The 19,158-nt window shown below is 37.1% G+C and overlaps 1 protein-coding gene across 1 annotated transcript in view; it reads left to right on the top strand.

The window, feature by feature from the left end:
* The first annotated feature begins 4,762 nt into the window (after positions 1 to 4,762).
* Positions 4,763 to 19,158, top strand: part of LOC116300084 (basement membrane-specific heparan sulfate proteoglycan core protein) — a 61,020-nt gene continuing 46,624 nt past the window's right edge. Inside the window, exons 1-21 of the mRNA XM_031708848.2 lie at positions 4,763 to 4,940; positions 5,838 to 5,925; positions 8,169 to 8,282; positions 9,544 to 9,690; positions 10,139 to 10,426; positions 10,629 to 10,753; positions 10,899 to 11,081; positions 11,277 to 11,423; positions 11,609 to 11,692; positions 11,932 to 12,047; positions 12,221 to 12,332; positions 13,067 to 13,183; positions 13,886 to 14,100; positions 14,282 to 14,340; positions 14,679 to 14,752; positions 15,225 to 15,365; positions 15,678 to 15,854; positions 16,109 to 16,192; positions 17,845 to 17,919; positions 18,535 to 18,653; positions 18,959 to 19,070. Of these exons, the coding sequence (XP_031564708.2) occupies positions 4,866 to 4,940; positions 5,838 to 5,925; positions 8,169 to 8,282; positions 9,544 to 9,690; positions 10,139 to 10,426; positions 10,629 to 10,753; positions 10,899 to 11,081; positions 11,277 to 11,423; positions 11,609 to 11,692; positions 11,932 to 12,047; positions 12,221 to 12,332; positions 13,067 to 13,183; positions 13,886 to 14,100; positions 14,282 to 14,340; positions 14,679 to 14,752; positions 15,225 to 15,365; positions 15,678 to 15,854; positions 16,109 to 16,192; positions 17,845 to 17,919; positions 18,535 to 18,653; positions 18,959 to 19,070 (2,652 nt within the window). The 5' untranslated portion in view covers positions 4,763 to 4,865. The remainder of the gene's footprint in view (positions 4,941 to 5,837; positions 5,926 to 8,168; positions 8,283 to 9,543; positions 9,691 to 10,138; positions 10,427 to 10,628; positions 10,754 to 10,898; positions 11,082 to 11,276; positions 11,424 to 11,608; positions 11,693 to 11,931; positions 12,048 to 12,220; positions 12,333 to 13,066; positions 13,184 to 13,885; positions 14,101 to 14,281; positions 14,341 to 14,678; positions 14,753 to 15,224; positions 15,366 to 15,677; positions 15,855 to 16,108; positions 16,193 to 17,844; positions 17,920 to 18,534; positions 18,654 to 18,958; positions 19,071 to 19,158) is intronic.

The raw sequence follows: 19,158 nt of genomic DNA, 5'->3' as shown, positions 1-19,158 counted from the left end.
CAGAGCGTATTTTCGCAATCTGATTGGCTGACAGCTATGATCAATAAAAAGGACAGACACAAAGAATGACGAAAAGCTCGCGCACGGATCCACGGATAATAATAATTATCATTATTATAACTACTCATTATTACCTATTATAGTATTAAATGGAACTAGTCAGCCAACCATTCCGTCATTAGACTACTCTTAAGAGACTTTTTCAAGAGTTTGACTGAGTTTATCTGTGTAATACTTTTGTGAATGAAATTGCAAATGTCAATACTGAGCTCTATAGGAAAAGACTGTTGAGCTAACTTTGTTCTACACATTGGAATTTGTAGCTTGTCACTGTTCCGCTAGCTTCGGTTGTGAATTTCAATACAAAATACATTTACCAAAACCTAAGCTTTCTTTAGGTAAACGAACTTTCAGATATTCAGCCTCAATGCTTTTCAATAGCGCAGCGCGCTGATTCTAAAAATAGCTTAAAGATTCGGACAAACATTGCATTCTGTTTAATCGCTACGAGGATTATACGAACCGATTTTATTATTTTTACTTAAAGTTACAATAATAACCCATGTAAACTAAGATCAACTGCGATCGGCTACGAAAATTATCTGCTGAAAGTAAACTTGTAAGTTTGTTTGTCCGAATTTCGGCTTTGTCTTCGTTTTTATGACGTCACGGTTGCGCTGCGCTATTCACTTTCAGCAAATATCAAATCAATTACATATATAAATGTATTCAAAAGGCTCATTAGGTCATATTTTTCATCGGTCTTATTTCTATTAATATTCATTATTACAAAAATCCTATTTTTTAAATTGTAAACTAGTTTTGCAGGGCTCCTATGGATATCCACTATGCTGAATGGGCCACCCTCTTGAAATATAGCTACCTTATCTTATCTTATCTTATCATATCTTAAGTACAAGTAACGCTCGGCGCATGCGTATAGGTTACATGGTCACAAAGCTGACGCGTGGCAAATGTCACATATTCTTGGCGATGAGTTCAAACGTCGCAGATGTGGCTAGCGCGATCGAAGCTCCCGCTCTATTCCATCACAAGCGGTGGCGGGATTTTTTGAGCTACGAACTCCTGATAAACCGCTCCTGCACCTGCATACATTTTACCGGAACGGCATGGTTGGCGTACGATCAGGCCTTGATGATGATGCTTGATGCTTGATGCTGTCAAAAATTAAAGCCATGCTGCGGCGATGAACACCACCGATTGGTCGCAGGCAACGTCCAGGGTCCGGTTGTACGAAGGGCGCACATCTTGGGCTCAAATCGAACGTTCAAAAGTAGGCAGCCACCTTCAACATAGTCTCTCGCGCTGTGATTGGTTGAGCTACCAGTGATTCTGAGACGATAATCACCGCTGGAGCGTTGTTTATGAGGTTTTCTAAAGTTTTCCAGATCGGAAGAAATACTAAGACTTTTTTTTGTATCCTGAATTTCGACTTTTCTCTGATATTCGAATCTAAAATTATGCTAAGACAATTATTCCCCTTGGGCTCTTTGATTATGGTGAATATTTATCTCGCCGTTCGAAGACTCGCGGCTCGGTAAATAATTGGCGAATAATTGCTAACTTAATAATATAAATGGCGATATCAGCCTCGCGCTATGGTTGGTTAAGCCAATGATATTGTAAATGAAAAGAGCATTTACCATGATCGTCATGTACCATGATTATCTTACCTGAGAGATAACGAGCGTTAGGAATCACTATTAAAACTTCATTACCAGGAGAAATACCACTCGGCTCAGGAGGCAAATCAATAAATATGTCTTTGTTGGCTGAAAGATAGTGAACGAGCTTTTTGTCTTTTGCACTACTACCTATGTCCGTCTCAACGTCAAGATCAATTGATTGGATGCTTTCGTGGTTGTCGGCCCAGTTTTCTGTTCCACTGGGCTTTACACGAATATACGAATGTTGACTCGAGAGATAGGTTATAAAGCTGCTTTGGAAGTCCCACACTGAAATGTAGCAGAAAAAACCGTGATTATATTCCACGCTTTTTTTAAATGTAAAACTTAACAGGGATGCTCATGGGCATCGCTTGAGTGAGTACTTTGTACGTATGATTTATTGCGCGTGCGCTCATAGTGTTGACGTCATTTGTTAAGCAAAATCTTAAGAAAATCAGTTTTTCACTTCTTTAAACTCTTTATATCCTTCTAAAGGTGCTAAGAAGAGATACTACCTTTGCAGCAAAATCATAAAGCATCTGAGACATTGAACGCTAAAGTTCTTACCCTTCTTTCCATAAAGCTCCACCCTCATGCAAGGATAGTTGTGATAGTGTAGTACAGTAAACCGAACATATTTAGCGAGGCGAGGGATGGGAGAAACGGAAACTTTTTCCTGCATACGGTTCCTGTTTCCTCGTGAAAAATACTGCCAAAAAAAGATAATAATAGAAGAATATGAACATTATATGGCACAAGTTCTCAATAATTTCCCTTACTAAAAGTATCTTTTTTGCACGAACTTGAGTAATCTGTGCACACCCACATAAAATGATTAAGAATACATTTGGTATTTTCGAGGTAATTTTTGACGAACGTTTTATTTTCGGTTGAACTGGTTATAGTACTGCCCGCGCTCTATGCTGTCTATTCTATTCTATTCTAGTCCATTTTTGACGTTTGCTATATATATATATATACATATATATATAGCAATATATACATATATATATAGCAATATATATATATATATATATATATATATACACCGTTTCTTTACAAAATTGAGAATTATTTCATATATATATATATATATATATCAAATGGACTTTATTCTTGTAGACGCTTAAGGTTTCTAGGTCTCCTAAAGGCTGTAATGATCAAATTACGTCTACAAGATAAAACCCATTTGAGCAGTTCTTGGATGTCTTTCACTTAATTTATTCTTCTTTATCGAATTTATTGGCATCAGCAAGTAGCAAGTAGTTCATAGATGTCCCTCACTTAATTCTTCTTGCTCATATTTAAAATCGTCCAGAAGCATAACTGTCTACTGATTAACAATATTTTTGCCCTAAATTAAATACCAAGTAACTTACTTACTTCTTCTTTTTCCCAACGCTTTTCATCCATTGAATACGAAACCCGGTAAAGTGTAACCCATTCATTGTGGACTGGACTTCCTTGCACGCCAAATTGACAAATAAAATGAGAAACCAAAAGATTGACTTGCAACCAGGCAGGTTGTTGCGGTTGAGGAGAGCCTTGTACAGAGAGACCCGGACACCAGGCTCTTGGTCCATTAAGACGTGCATTCTCAGCATTGAATGTCTGCAAGTGGCTCGATGATGTCATCTGATGATCTCGCGTTTTGGCTGGACTGGTGATACCCACACTCACCTTGCACGAACTCAGTAAGTCTAAATACCAATAACCAAGAGAATATGAACAAAGAGAAGGAATCCCCGCGCCCCATCATGAGCACTCTTCGATGCTATTTTGAGAATCATTTATTTTATCGTTTGTTTTTGTGCACGGGCATACTGCACGCGCTCTACCCTGTTTGCTCATGTCTCTGTTGCTTTTCAAAAAAAAGGTAAGCAAACAGCGTAGAGCGAGCGCAGTTTGCGCGTGCACAAAAACAAACGATGGCAAATGTGCTTCTAAAAATAGAATCAAACGGTGCCTACCATGGTTTATAAATAATACAAGCATGATTACCAGATATTCATTCTCTTATTTCATTTTCTCTTGCAATAACTTATCATTAGATATCATAGCATCAAAAGCAATTTAAAACCTTACTAAACTACGTTATCATATACGTGCAGTTGATAAACGGCAGATTTCGTATAAGAAATCTAACTACACTCGTGAAAAAATGGGAAAAATGCAAAATAAGATAAGGCCAAGAAATCCTAATCTTTCCATTCTCATGCCGTACTCCATTCCTTGAGGTACCGTAACTTTGCGCTCCTTACACATCCGAGAGAGAAAAAATTCGGAAAGCTAATTAAAACAAAACCCTAATTTTTAACTGGTTATTTCTGTGAAAGCTTATATTACTTATTTTATGGATTACCTGATAAAAATGTGTCAGACACAGAACACAGTACCAGACACAGAACAGTGAAAAATAAACGCATTTTCGCGTTATTGCGCACGCGTATCATCGATGTAGTTTGCGCGCGTGGCTTTACTTATACAACTTATATGACGTCATTAACTTAAATTAATTGGATGATTGATTGATTATGAAACTCCGTCTAAATTGTAAAACCTTAAAATCTAATGAAATTGAAAGTTGCAAAATTTAAAATTTAATTTATTTATCCCAATAAAAATTTTGTTAGAATACCTTCGTTTGCTAAGCTTCTTGAAACCTACTCGAGGAATTTTGTTTGAAGGAGCTAAACTAGTTTGTCAAATGGGTTATCTGTGGCAGAACATTTTCCGACGGGATACTGGGTTGAAAAGAAAAGAATGGAGTTACAGATCTTCAAATCATATTCCAACCGATCCCTTTGAACTGCGTTTATTGATTAAAAGAATATGGCATGATTACTCTAATCAATTTGTTCAAAGATTGCAAGGCGCCAACCCTAAGCTTCAATTTAATTAAATTTTACACTTCCGTTAAAACCGGTTAAATTTCACGTGCTTAGCCGCATTCCATGGCAAGCAGTTAACCAATACGAATGCCATATTATACAATATTCCAATATTGTTTACATGAGCAGTGTAGTAACACTTGACCTCAGTTGCCAGCATCTTCAGCTTGCTGTCTCATCGATCTGTGAGAAATTGATTATCCGAAATTTCATAGCAATTTATGGAGACTTTTCAATCTTGAACGTTTACTAGTCTAAGTTAAGAGCTTCTTCCAGTTTTAGTAAAATGTTCTATACTTTCTGCTATGGAATTTTGTTAACGATTCTATTACATTCTGTTAATCAAGCTACAAATTCAAAGGTCAGTCTTCTAGGAAGGTTTTGTCGTTTTTGCTGTTATTTTTCAGCATTGCCATGTCTTTTCCATCCTATGGCGTATATTTCCTCTCTGCCCGTGATATATTCCGAGGAAAACTATTTTCAAAGCCATAATAGTATTTTCAGTCTATTATCACGGAGTTAGTAGAGCAGAACTCCTCTGCACTACTAACTCTCTGGTTATCAGATTGCCATCTACAATTACGTATCAGAATTGTGGTTTTGGGTTATTATCGTTCTTGTTCAGGGGCTGAAGGGCTTTTAAAAACCTTGATTTACCATCTAATAAAAGCAAGCAAATATTGTTCTCACTTCTCACGAGATGTTAACCTTCGCTTTTCTTTAATTTTACAAATGTATTTGGTGTTTTTTGCTTGGTTCATGCGTTCAGTATCCCACTGTGAATGATCGAAGTTTCAATATATAATCTTGGTCAGTTTTGCACATTTTAGATTCGGTTTGTCGCATAATTTACGCCCTGTCATTAAATTCTTTTGTTTTTTTTTCGGTATTGGAAGTGTTTCCTTCAATAGCTTTCCTTTTATGAATAGAATCGAAAAAGATATCACAAAAAACATCATTCGTGATATATTTTCAATGTGCTCTGATCTGAACAGTTACATTCCTTGTAATTTAATTTACTTTAATTAAAAACAAACTTTTGAAAAGCACTTTATGTTAATTGTTTTTATAAGAATGATCTCTACAGTTGCATTTACTGAGTTAGCTGTTAATATTGCTAATTATTGCCACCACAAGTTAATACTTAGACTGATACAGCTTTATCTTCAAGATCTTACAGTTAGATGTATATCAAGCTTAGAAATCTTAAGCATGCAGCCCAATGAGGTCTGTTATCTGTTATCATAATTATTTTCAGATAAACTCTACAAGACTCCATGTAGATGTAACATCAACCCCTTCTCTCTTCCCAGGCGAAACAAGCCTCGTAGTAGCCTCTGAACCAGGTAATCAAACAACTCATCAAATTTTAAAAAATTAAATTGTTTATGTAAATGAAGTTGTGACTCTTCTAATATAAAAATGAATTACAATTATACCAAAAATGTCAAATTGTACCAATTATTATCTTTTTCATGAAGCAATTTGTGTATTTTGTCAATCACATGGTAAAGCATTAATCGTATATAAACTAGTAGCTACAGAGTTACCTTCCCTCAATAAATATTATTATCATTATTATTATCATCATCAACAACATGTTTATGATGATGTTGATTATTATTATCACTATTATGATGATGTTGATGATGTTGTTGTTGTTGATGATGATCAGGATGATGATGATGATGTTGATTATTATTATCACTATTATGATGATGTTGATGATGTTGTTGTTGTTGATGATGATCAGGATGATGATGATGATGTTGATTATTATTATCACTATTATGATGATGTTGATGATGTTGTTGTTGTTGATGATGATCAGGATGATGATGATGATGTTGATTATTATTATCACTATTATGATGATGTTGATGATGTTGTTGTTGTTGATGATGATCAGGATGATGAGGATGATGATGTTGATTATTATTATTTTGTATAATTAACACTTATTAGGTTTTCATAAAATCTATTTATCCCTTAATTGACAAAAAAACGGTCTGTTTCTCATTCTGCATTTTTTGGTCTGCGTTTTGTACCTGCCGCTTTTTACGCCTTATGATAAGGAATGTAAAAATAAGATATCATTGAAACATTTCAAGTAATCTTGAGAATGACCACACACACGGCTACATATATGGCAAGCATAGATCATCCCAGGAATATTGCCTTTCAATTGAAAACAAGTCATTTATTATACGACACACTCAATTTCCCGTGTACTACAGCCATTTTTCGGGTGCAATTACAGAGCAATAATGCAAGGTCTGTGAACAAGTTTTGACAAGTTTTATTGCTGATGTCAGCACGAGGAAATTTTTTTTTGTATTGCAGCCGCATTCTAATTTTACTCGTGAAGCAGTATTTTTTCTCGGGCTCGAAAAATAGGACTGCTTTCACTCGTAACATTCAAATTCTGTAATTTAACTATATTCTATAATATCATAGGTTATATCGTAACGGACTGTTGGACGGATTTTTTGTCTAAGTCCCTGGGGTCTTGCCCGTGTGGCATATATTGTCACGTCTAGGCGTGTCACACTGATCAACAAACTTGAATTCGTCGAATTCTCTCGCGGGACAAATAATCTCTCCTATCCTAAAGGGAATATAGCTAAGTTTGAGATGTTTGTGGTTTACCACCTTTTGCTTACCCGTCCTTGACTCAATCTTATAATTAACCCTCATGTGCCTTTTAATCTCAAATGGGCCCATCAGCTTATTGCCAAGATAAGATTGATTTTTTCAATTTCGAAAATATTAATTTATAGCTGTTTAAATGAAAGATGTTATGTATCACTGGCAATGCATGATGGGATAAACCTGGATTCTCCTCTGGGATCAGAAGGTTGATTAAAGTCAGAATGAGTAATCAGACGTTTTGCCGTTTCTTTAAGATGAAAAAAGATTGCAGATTTATAAGTATTTCGGCAGATTATGATTCCATATTAAAGTGAGGGTAGATAAGAGAATAATAATAATAAAGTTGTAATAAAACATTAATGTTAGTGAAGTGTCTTATACGAGATAAGATTTCAGTACCTCTTGCGATGTTTTTGGAAATACATTGAAAATGACTTTTCCAAGTACGATGATGATTTAATATAAAACCGAGGTTTCAGTTGTTTGTTTTCTAGAGGTTTGTTATTGATAAAAATGTCATGATTAATACGTATCGATCGAAGGCTTACCGAAATCTAACAAAAAAAAGAGAAACTCCACTCCCAATAACTACAGTTGCTGTTTGAATAGCATGTGAAGTACTTTGATCACAGCGAAATCCAAATTATTTATTATAGAGACTTTTCTGTCTTCACTAAAAAAGTCATTAGTCTTGTGTACATTAGTTTTTCAAAAAATTTACTGAATACAGAAAGCTGTAGTTAGTAGTTAATAAACGAGAGTCATCCTTGTAAGTAGGGATAACATTTTCTATCTTAATTTCTTTCTTAGATAACTGTTTTTAGAAGAGGAATATAATAATTGATTGCTTCTGCTCTCCTGACACTTCTTATCCTTGCCCTCTTACTCTAAGGTGTGATGCAGCCCGGATTATAATTATTTTGTATTTCTTCGCTAGACACTTTTTGTGATGCTCACGAGTTTTTGTGCAAAAATAAAAACTGCATAAACAAAATCTACATTTGCGATGGAGAGGATGACTGTTATGACAACAGCGACGAGGGAAAATGTGGTAAGAGAGTTTTTACGATCGAAAACATATAACCCCAAAAATTACAGCACAGGGTGCCCAATTTAGATAAAAATGAGAGGTGAAGATCGATATTAATTATTCTTTTTGTATTCGAGGTCAAGACAATGTCCTCTATGATATGAACGAGCGAGTTTATCAACAAAATTGTACTAGGACATTTTTTCGCGCGCGCCTTTGTTTTTCTATAAAGTTCCCCTATGGTATCCCATGTCGTCGATATATATAAAGATAGTAGAAAGTTTTTCAATTTCATCGTCTTTTATACCTCAAACTCCCGGAAAAACCTGACCAAAATTGTTTTAGGACGGGCGATTCATCTTGGGGTTCAATCTCTGGACTCAAGATTGGACCATTTTATGTGCGAAGTTCTTTGGGCGCAGAACTTGAGAGAGAACCAATTTCGCCCTTACTATTTTTCCGCTTAACAATTTTGCAACGTGAACACGAAACCCACCACCAATCAGCAATCCACCAATCAGCAATCAGCAATCCACCAATCAGCAATCCACTAATCACCAATCACCAATCCACCAATCCACCAATCACCAATCCACCAATCACCAACCCACCAATCACCAACCCACCAATCACCAACCCACCAATCACCAACCCACCAACCACCAATCACCAATCCACCAACCACCAACCCACCAATCACCAACCAACCAATCACCAACCCACCAATCACCAACCCACCAATCACCAACCCACCAATCACCAACCCACCAATCACCAACCCACCAATCACCAACCCACCAATCACCAACCCACCAATCACCAACCCACCAATCACCAACCCACCAATCACCAACCCACCAATCACCAACCCACCAATCACCAACCCACCAATCACCAACCCACCAATCACCAACCCACCAATCACCAACCCACCAATCACCAACCCACCAATCACCAACCCACCAATCACCAACCCACCAATCACCAACCCACCAATCACCAACCCACCAATCACCAACCCACCAATCACCAACCCACCAATCACCAACCCACCAATCACCAATTCCAGTGCTGCGCCCAAAGAACTTCGTACAGAAAATGGTCCAATCTCGAGTCCAGAGTCTTCTGGTTTTTTTAGTCAGCGGGTTGGGGCCGGTAAGGCTCTGGGGAAATCATTTTACCAGATCTCTGGGCTTCCGGTTTGTGGGACCCCGCTAAATATTTTATTGCAGGCTATCAATACGATAATTCTTTTCATCTTAGATTTCATTCATTTGTGTAGGTACACCGCCAGCAGGCTCGAGGTGTCCTCTTACTCATTTTGATTGTGGTAGTGGCTCGGTTATTTCCGATTTTGAGTGTATCTTTAGAAGCTTTAGATGTGACGGCCAACCTGACTGTGCCAATGGCATTGACGAAGTGAATTGTAGTAAGTTATTGTACAAAATATAGACAACAATCAGACACTAACAGAATCTGATAAAGGTTTATTCTGGTGGCTGACTACTTTAGCAAAAAGTAATTAGAAACCTTTCTAAAAATGCTCTTTTTACACAGAATTTAAAACAAATTCAAAATAAATGAACGAGAAAGAAAAATGACTCAACAAAACGGAAATCGTTATCAGGAGATAACAACAAAAACATATATAACGTTAAGGGTTTTGACCCTTCGAAGTTCGAAACGTGTATCGGTTCGTTAATAAAATTTTGAGCCATTGCAATTCAGCGGTTTTGAGCGCATGCATGGTCGTGAGCTTGAACCGAACATCCAAAACTAGACAGTCTTGTTTAATAATATTAGTTTTCACTTTTTTTACTAGCCAGTTAAGAAAGGGAGTTTGACGTCCTTATGGTTTGACATTATACTTTTTATAGCGCGCCCAAGAATAACAGAATCCACCACATATCCTATTGACATCAGTGTTGGAGAAACAGTTCACTGCATGTGTGCGGCTACTGGCGAACCACCTCCTGTTATATCTTGGCGGTTTAACGACAAAAGAATTCCTTCTACACCAAGATTGACCGTCCAGTCTATCAATGGCAAGAGCCAACTTACGCTAAGAAATGCCACTAAAGCAATGTCGGGAAGTTACCAGTGTGAAGCTCACAATACCAAGGGATCTGTTCGTGCTTATCCAACATGTGTCATTAAGGTGAAAGGTAAGATACCTTAGAACTACTAGGCTGTATGAAAGAGCCCGCGAGCTTAGCTAAACTTCTGGTCACGTGTTAGTTATATAGGTATATCAAAATAGTATGATAAAATTCTATCAGAAATTATGGGATATCATGCCGCATATATTTTCAGCGCCCTAGTGATAGATAGAAATATACATATATTTGCATCTTTATACTCGATTAGTTCCAGGAGATGCTTGCAAGCCTCCACGATTCAATGCTGCTGCTTTATCACCAGACGAGTGTCGTGAATGCTTCTGTATGGGAGTCACAAAGGATTGTCAAAGTGCCTCTCTCTACAAAAAACAGGTTTATCTGTAATAAATTTCCATGTATATAATAATTTGTTCAACATCTAGAGCAGTAAACTCACCCAAGCAGGATACCTACATCCGATGTTAGAGCCTAACTAGTAATTGTCATTGTTTTACATTGAGCGTCTCTTTCTTTTTAGATTGAAACAAAGTTCGTCGAACCTGGAGATTTTCATGGGTTTCGTCTTGTTAACGAGAACGAAGAAGAGATTAAAACAAAGAAATATAGAGTGGATGTCAGCTCGGGAGCGCTGCGAATTAGAAATATCAATGAAACTGTTAATTACTTTTGGAAACTACCAAAACAATACCTAGGCAAAAGGGTAAAGTTAAGAGGCTTTTATATTGACTGAGAATAAGAAGCCCCATTCACTAGTTACACAAGCATTAGCACAAAGACATTTACAAGCACCTACCGTATTTTAAGGTTAATTGAAAGCTTTGTTTATTAAAGGATTCCAGCTGTGCTATCTGCGCTTGCGCAATTTTCATACTTATGCTTGCTGCTTGTAACACAGTTCACAAGTTATGGGGGCGTTCTTCAATTCCACCTAAAGCGTTCCAGTCCTTCTGTTCTTGGAAAAATAGATGTTGTTGATAGAAAGCAACAACGAGACGCTCTCAACCAACCAAAAGGGCAAACACCAGCTGACGTCATAATGAAGGTGAGTTGATAAATAAGGTGTTTAAATTGCACATGCGAGGCAACCCAAATTTATGTTGTATGTATTTTATATACCTTGCATTGATGCATGAAACTAATACAATTCTTGTTTCTTGATTAAAGCGAATGTAATAGATCCAAATATTTCAGCATTTATCAATTGCTTGGATTCTCTAACTTTTGAAGGGCAATAGAATAATTTTGGAGTATCGTCATATCCTAGAGCCTCAGCCTGAGGTATTCAATCATCTTATTACTCCTCTCGTAGAGGTACGTTTCGTGTATATTCTTTTTAGTTTTATGGCCACTACTTTCAATCTCTTACAATATACTACTCTAGTCACTATTTTTTATTAATTGCCTTATTTTTATACTTCAACCTTTTCCTTATATTATACGAATTATATTAATTCAGTTCATCCGTATTTTTATTGAATATTAGATTTTTTGTGAATTCCCGTTTTTTAATACTTTTTTCCTTTTATTCTTTCTCATTTCATTGCTTTTAGGAAGTGTGGAAAACTACTGATGGGAGACTTGCCAGACGAGGAGATCTCATGAGAGTATTGTTCAATCTTGATTCCATTCTTATTCGAGTTGGCAAAGGAAAATACCAATCTATCAGGTAAAAAGGACAAACAACAATAATCTTATAGAGGTTTTTACTTGCAGTTTTTAACAATTTTAAACTGAATTCTTCAGAATGCCTGTATTCATTGACATGCCTCAATAAAATTTATATGCAAGAAAAAGCGAAAGTTGAGGTAAATAAGTAAGATCTAGAATCATTTAATTCAGCGTCAAAGATGTTTCTCTTGACGTGGCCACGCCAACTGACAAGGGACAGGGACAAGCCATTTTTGTGGAGCAGTGCCGCTGTCCACAAGGATACCAAGGGCTTTCTTGCCAGGTATGTGAAATGTATTATATTCTCATTCGGCACCATCGCTCCTGGCGTCCTATTGGCTCATTTGATTAAGATATGGGAGAGCCGATTCCGGAGGCGACAGTGAGCGACAACCCCAGCCGAGGGAAGCGGTTGGTCATCGCTGCGGGGAGGAGGGTGGGGCGCTGACGAGTCGACCACCAAGACCGTTAAATGAAGGAGGTGAAATTATTCATTCTGATAACTCTTACGTATTTATTCTCAAGCCAATTAGGTTGTCGCTAGTGATCCCCGGGAGTATCGGAATGTGTGAAATAACCACGGGATGCGGAATTTGGAAGCTTCTCTGCGCTGGTGCCGAATGAGAATAGTGAAAATCATTGTCATTGAGATTCCTTGATATATTGCGGCAGTCAGTGTGTTTTTCTAGGGCCTAAGCGCTATCAAACTTGCACAAACGCAATTTAGATTTTTATTTTTATTACGGAGACAGACGAGAGAAATTTTGCTTTCACGTCGGGGTAATTGAAAAGCCCTATGCGACCCTATTGCATGCTTATACTTAAAGACTTCTTCATGAATTCAGTTTTCACCAAAACTTCCCAACTTTACTGAGCTCTAGGAATTACCGCTTTGCCTAGACTATCCACTGACTATCAAAAATGAGAAGTTAACATTAACGTTAATTAAGTCAACACATACCTCTGGTATTTAAAAAATGTGCCTTCGTATTTTAACTTGCTCTATTTCGTTTTCAGTCGTGCGCGGCAGATTACATTCGAGATCCTGGAGCCGAGTCTTTTCCATTAAGATGCATCAAGTGCGCATGTCATGGACATTCTAGTGAATGTCATCCAAGCAACGGGACCTGCTTCGTAAGTGTCCACACAAAAATTGGCGGTATTGGCAGTATATCAATTGGCCCTTGGCAGTCACAATTGGGGGTTGGGAAATTATTTGGGAACGGAGACTGGGCAACGCCTTAGAGTAGATAGTCAGCTCCAGTAACAAATAACAAGAAAACTTCATAGCAATATATGCGGAAAAAACGCTGCGAAATCAAGCGTAACAAGATATCCGTTTTTTTTCTTTTCCAATAAAAAAGGGAGAACATTTTGTGCATTCAAGGGTGCTGAGCCAAGCCCTGTTGAGTAAAATTCGTACTTGAATGGTAGACGTAATTTTTTTGCTTACTCAGGTTTTGTTACTGTATTTCTCGTTATTCTACTTTATTTAATCATTTTTACGTACATTTCGTCACTGAGTAACGGATTCCTTTATACCTAAATGCTTTGCTCAGCACCTGGTTAGAGTTTGTTTCTTTCAAGAAGAATATTTTTGTGAAATGCGACGATACCATAATAACTACGACAATCTTTGCTTTTGAAGGATTGTACAACTGGAACCTTAAACTACATTATGCCAAGTAACTGGCACTGACGTCATTACTTCATATTATATTATTGCTCAGCCGCAGTAAAAAGATTGGATTATTTACCATGTGAAAGAGTATCATTTTTCCTTTCATGAACATTGTAGTATTAACCGCGCGATCATGCAATTTTTCTTCTGTCTAGAACTGTGCTCATAACACCGAAGGTCCCTATTGTAACAAATGTAGACCTGGTTTTTATGGTGACGCTCGAAAAGGTACACCAACTGATTGTTTACCTTGCCCATGCCCACGTGACCGTCTACCATATAGGTTTAGCAAAACATGTTTTCTGGCAAAGGATGGAAAACCTACTTGTGATGCGTGTGAGAAGGAGTACACTGGACGAAACTGTGAAAGGTACGTCTGACGAATAGGCAACCGCTTATTATATTTGTTGTCTTCGTCAAGTGTGTTTGGACAAGTGTTTGGTCCGATCGAACAGGGAGGTGTGAAACACTAAAACCAGTAAGAAAATTGTAAGATTTATGTTCGCTTACATTTTATGTTTAACAATAAATAGTCACCATTATCTGAATAGGTGCAGCAAAAATTACACAAGAAACCCACTAGTACCTGGTGAAAAATGTTTACCGGCAGGTACGACACACTGTCAATACTGATATACGCTGCTTCGGCAAAAAAATTCAAAATCAGCATTTATCCCGTATTTCTCTATAAAACTTAAAACTTTGCAGATTAGCATCAGTACTTATATCATTACACTGATGTACCATTTTTGTTTAACGAGCAAAAACTTTGCTGAGCAGTTTTGAAAAACATTTTAATAAAAACCGTTTTTTTTTTTTAATATGAAATGAATCGAACGGGCTTAAAAAGTACCACGGAGTACCACTTAGCAAAAAGTTAATTTTTGAATTCGTCCAGGACAAGGTTTTGGTACGAGTACTAAGAAGCAATGTCGTTTCTTTCTGCAGGGCCTGAGTCATGTGATATCCGAGGAAGCTATTCTGAGAAACCAGACCGAGAAACACGCAGATGCCGCTGTAAGGTTTGTTCCATCTCACCTTTTCTTCTATTTAACTTTTAGGCTGATTCGAAAATCTTTAAAATATTTCTTAAGCTATTCGCGGACGCCTTAGGCCCGGATTTGACCCCACATTCATTGTTGGCAGTGTGTTGGCGAACCATGTCAAATGAGCCTAACAATTTTAGAACAATAGAAATGTTGGCAATGTCAATAAAATTTGACAAAAAGAATCAACAGGTAATATATACAGTATGAGTGGCCGCGTTGTATACGATATATAAAATCGAGGCGTAGCCATTTCATTTTTGATCAAAACAACAAATGGTAAGAACGCGCGCGCCCAAGTTGATGACGAACGGGAGTAGGGTAATTCGAAATTTAAACTGCATCCGGTTACTAAGAATAGCCTAACCGATGGCGCGCGCGCTATTTAGAATTTTTCCCTCTCTTATTTATGCTCTCTTGATGTGACTCATGTCTATTGTTACTGCAGCCTTATGTGACAGGAGCCACGTGTAACGCATGCCTATCAGGATACTTTGGTTTTGGTTTAGATCCCTACGGTGGATGTTTGAGATGCTTCTGTAATGGAGTGTCTGATAAATGTGCAAGCTCGATGCTCAACAAAACACAGGTAAAACACAGGAAGCCCATGTAATCACCAACGTGAGTTGTACTTCTGTTACCATTGTAAAATCAAGTTAAGGAAGACGGGCGGCTTTGCACCCCCCTTCCTCCCCCCTAATTTGACCAAAATAGAATATTGGTAGTTATAAATATAGTCGAAGGTCGAAGAAAACAAGCCAAAAACTTTTAGCACCTTGCATTGCACGCATCCTCTTGCCTATTTATCGTTTCTCTGGTAAAATTTTCTAAAAAATAATCTTTTCATTTTTTTTAGAAACCTTTACGAACTCATGCAATATTTTATTTAATATTTTGTCAGATCACTGTGGTGTTCATAAAAGGAGGTTCCCAGGGTGTTACTATGACCAATGCTAACGAAACGTTACAAGATGAAAGCTTTCTTTATAACTCAGTAACACAAGAGTTGGTTCACCAGGTTAATCGAGATAAAATTCCACTTTTCTGGAAACTACCAGAGACGTTCACTGGAAATAAGGTGGGACTAGATTTTCGCTCTCCGACACTTTCATTAATTTAATTTCTCATATTCAGCTTACTTCGTTTGTTGGAGTAATTAGCATAAATTAATATTATACAATCAAGCTAAGAGGCAAAATTCGGCGTACAATTGATTTTCGCTTTCATGCAACACCGGTATGTGGCCTCGTGCTTAAGTAAGGCTATTTCTAAATTCGCTTCTACGACATTTATTTTCATGCAAAAACCATGTCTTTTTTATTTCTTTCGTAGCTAACATCATACGGAGGAATATTGTCTTTCGTTAGTTCTTACGATATCAGCAAACAAGGAAAGACGGTTACAGTGCTTTTGAAGGTATGTGGATTTTTTCGCACTTGCTGTTTTCAGTCCTGCGCTTTATCGCAACTTTGCGAAAGGATCGATCTTTATCCCAGGAATATCATATAAGTATAGCATTAATATCCCCTGATTGTTTTAGAATCAATTTTTGGCCAAAACAGCATTTGAATGTACGTTTTTGCTAGGTTTTCAAAGATTTAAATTTGGTTGACTGGCGCATTTAAAAAAGTAGAATAAAACAAAATTGTAATTAACAAAAGTGAAGCATAGAAAATGGATGCAGCTATCCAGTAAAATAACTCTAGAATCTAATCAATTTAGGGACCGTTTATTATTCAACTGGGGGAAGGGGCTGGGTGAGAAAAGGAGGGGCCTCGAAATTTTTATTTATTTACAAAAGGAGGGGCCCTGGGATTTTTTTATGGATTTAAGAGAGGGGACTTGAAATTCCAGGTGAAGGTCTAAAGATAGTGAAGGATAATAGACTACTCGCAAATGCGGCTCTCAATTGCACAGAGAAAAAAAAATTCGCTTTAGGACAAATTATAGACCAACAACAAATAAAAATAACTTCCATGTATTCAAAGATCGATCAAGAAGTGTTCTTCAAGAATTCAGATGTGTGCTTTTTAGCAAACAATCGTATATTATTATTCGACGAGTCGACAAATCAAAGACTTTCTCTCAAAACTTTTAATATTTCTATAGATAAGCTTATTCCAAGTTTTTTCCACTGGGCCACGATTTCAGGAAATTAGCAAAACAATAGCCATGAAAACAATGCACCAGATAGACTAGATCATTTTCCACTTCAAATCAACGTGCCAGTGCGTGGCAGAGTGCAAAGGATTAGCTGAAGATATGGTCTGTGGGCCGGCTAGTCTCTCCCCTGATGCTTCGGCTAGAACACTATCCTGCGTAATCCGTACACCCAAGGGCAGAGGGACTTAATCGCCGTCATGTCCGAAGTCCATACGATGACCCAGCGGATGTCTAGGGGTATGGCATGAAGGCACTATTTTTTTTCCTTCTGTATTTTGGAATTAATTATCTAATTAAAGATGGTGGACGCGAGTTCGATTCCCACCGTATTAAGAGTACCTCTTCTTCTTTTCCGTTTACTCTAGATATTTTATATATTTTTTTATTATTTTTGTAAGCGACTTTTATTAATTCAAGAAAATGAATATTCTTATTTTTGTCTTTCAAGTTAAAAGGATGTCTACTCCTGTCTTATTTTCCCGACTTTATTTTCGCCTTTATAAAGTTTTGTTTCAATTGTGTCTAAAAAAATGGGAGCTCCGCGGTGCCTGAATTTATATTAGCTTACATGTACACTGAAAACCATCCTTATTTGATCTTTTTCGATGTTCTTTTACAATTTTTGTTAAGTTTAATGTTTAATTCATTTATTAAGAATACATGATAGTTTTATTTCAACTTTGTCTGATTATGAAGAAATTTTTCTCAATGGAAACTAACAGTTTTCGCTCGCATCGAAGTTACTTCCACTCTGCCAATCAGGAATCGCATGCTAAAATGGCTCAGGCTTGCGCGCGGAGCTAAAAATAGATTTTCAAAAAACTTTCATGGTTAGAGACCCATGTATGGGAGATGTGCCTTTTACTTAATATTCTCTTGACTGATCTTGATGATGATTCTTCCAGGGCAATGGACTTATACTCAAGAATAGTCAACCAGTTGGTCTTCGGCAGCAAGAGTATACCTTCGTACTTAAAGAGGTAAGAATTAAAAGTCTTATTTATCTCGTTCATCGCCGCAGGCTAGAAGAAACGCAGGCTCGGGGTACGAGATTGATGAAACATTATTTCAAGTGCGTGATATATTTCTTCTCAAACTCATTAATAATTCTGGAAATTTAAATTTATCGCTGGTTTTTAATCATTTCCAAGGGAGTGAAGTCGCAAAAGATACAACGGCCATTTTGGATGATACAAAAAATTCATTGACAATTTTTTAAATCTATATAAGATGGTGGCTTTGACGTAATGTGCAAACGAAGAATAAGTTGCGCAAATTTTATGCTAATTAAGATCACATTTCCAAACCTCCTTCACGCTAGTGTTCTCCTAGTGTCTTGGCCTCATGAATTATTAATGAGTTTGAGAACTTCTTATCAAAACCTGTGTTTCGCGCCAGACGATGAACAGTATGAGCAAGTTAGCCGCTGATCTGTCCCAGATCCCAATAAATAACATGAAGGATTTCACATGGTTTAAAAGACGTTAGCAAATCATTTTCCTTTTTACTAAGTTGTGCTGGGTTTCAATAAGCGACGTCGACTAATAAAGAGCAAATAAGTTTGTTTTATAATACCAAACGTTTTTACCTTAAAGGGACTTTGGCGTAACCTTGAGGACCAAGTAGTGTCACGTAGTCGACTAATGATGGTCCTGTCGTCACTGGGCTCTATTCTTATCGAGGCACTTTATGACACAAAGTCTTTACATGCAAGGTATCCCCGACATATTTGTACACACTTATTCATTTTAATTTCTTCATGTCTATACACACTCTATGGTGATTTTTATAATCCCCCACGCACTAACAACAACACAATTGTAGTTTAGAGACTAGTTTCGTCCGTTTATTAGGACCTTTTCAACCTAGGTTGAAACCACCCGGACACACTTTGCTCTTTTATATCTGACAAAACAATCCAACTCATTTATTTGATCCCAATTATCAACATTACTAATACTTTTGAATCACGACAGTGATATACCTACATAAAGTGATGTTTTTTATTTTATTTTGCAGTCTTCGTGAAGTGTCATTGGACATGGCAGTTGATCATCCAACTAATCAGTCACGTGCTTTAAAGGTAGAAAAGTGCGAATGTCCAAAAGGATATGTAGGTTTCTCATGTGAGGTGAGTTCACATTCATAATAACTCTTCATAATCATTAAATTTCCCGAGGATGGGACGGGGTCAATGTACCACTGCCATAAGCCATAGC

Source organism: Actinia tenebrosa, unplaced genomic scaffold, assembly GCF_029948245.1.
Source record: "Actinia tenebrosa isolate PJP-AT-01 unplaced genomic scaffold, QUT_ActTen_1.0 PGA_scaffold14__42_contigs__length_11649687, whole genome shotgun sequence".
Classification (NCBI taxonomy): Eukaryota; Metazoa; Cnidaria; class Anthozoa; order Actiniaria; family Actiniidae; genus Actinia; species Actinia tenebrosa.
This window is presented reverse-complemented; position numbering and strand designations above follow the sequence as displayed.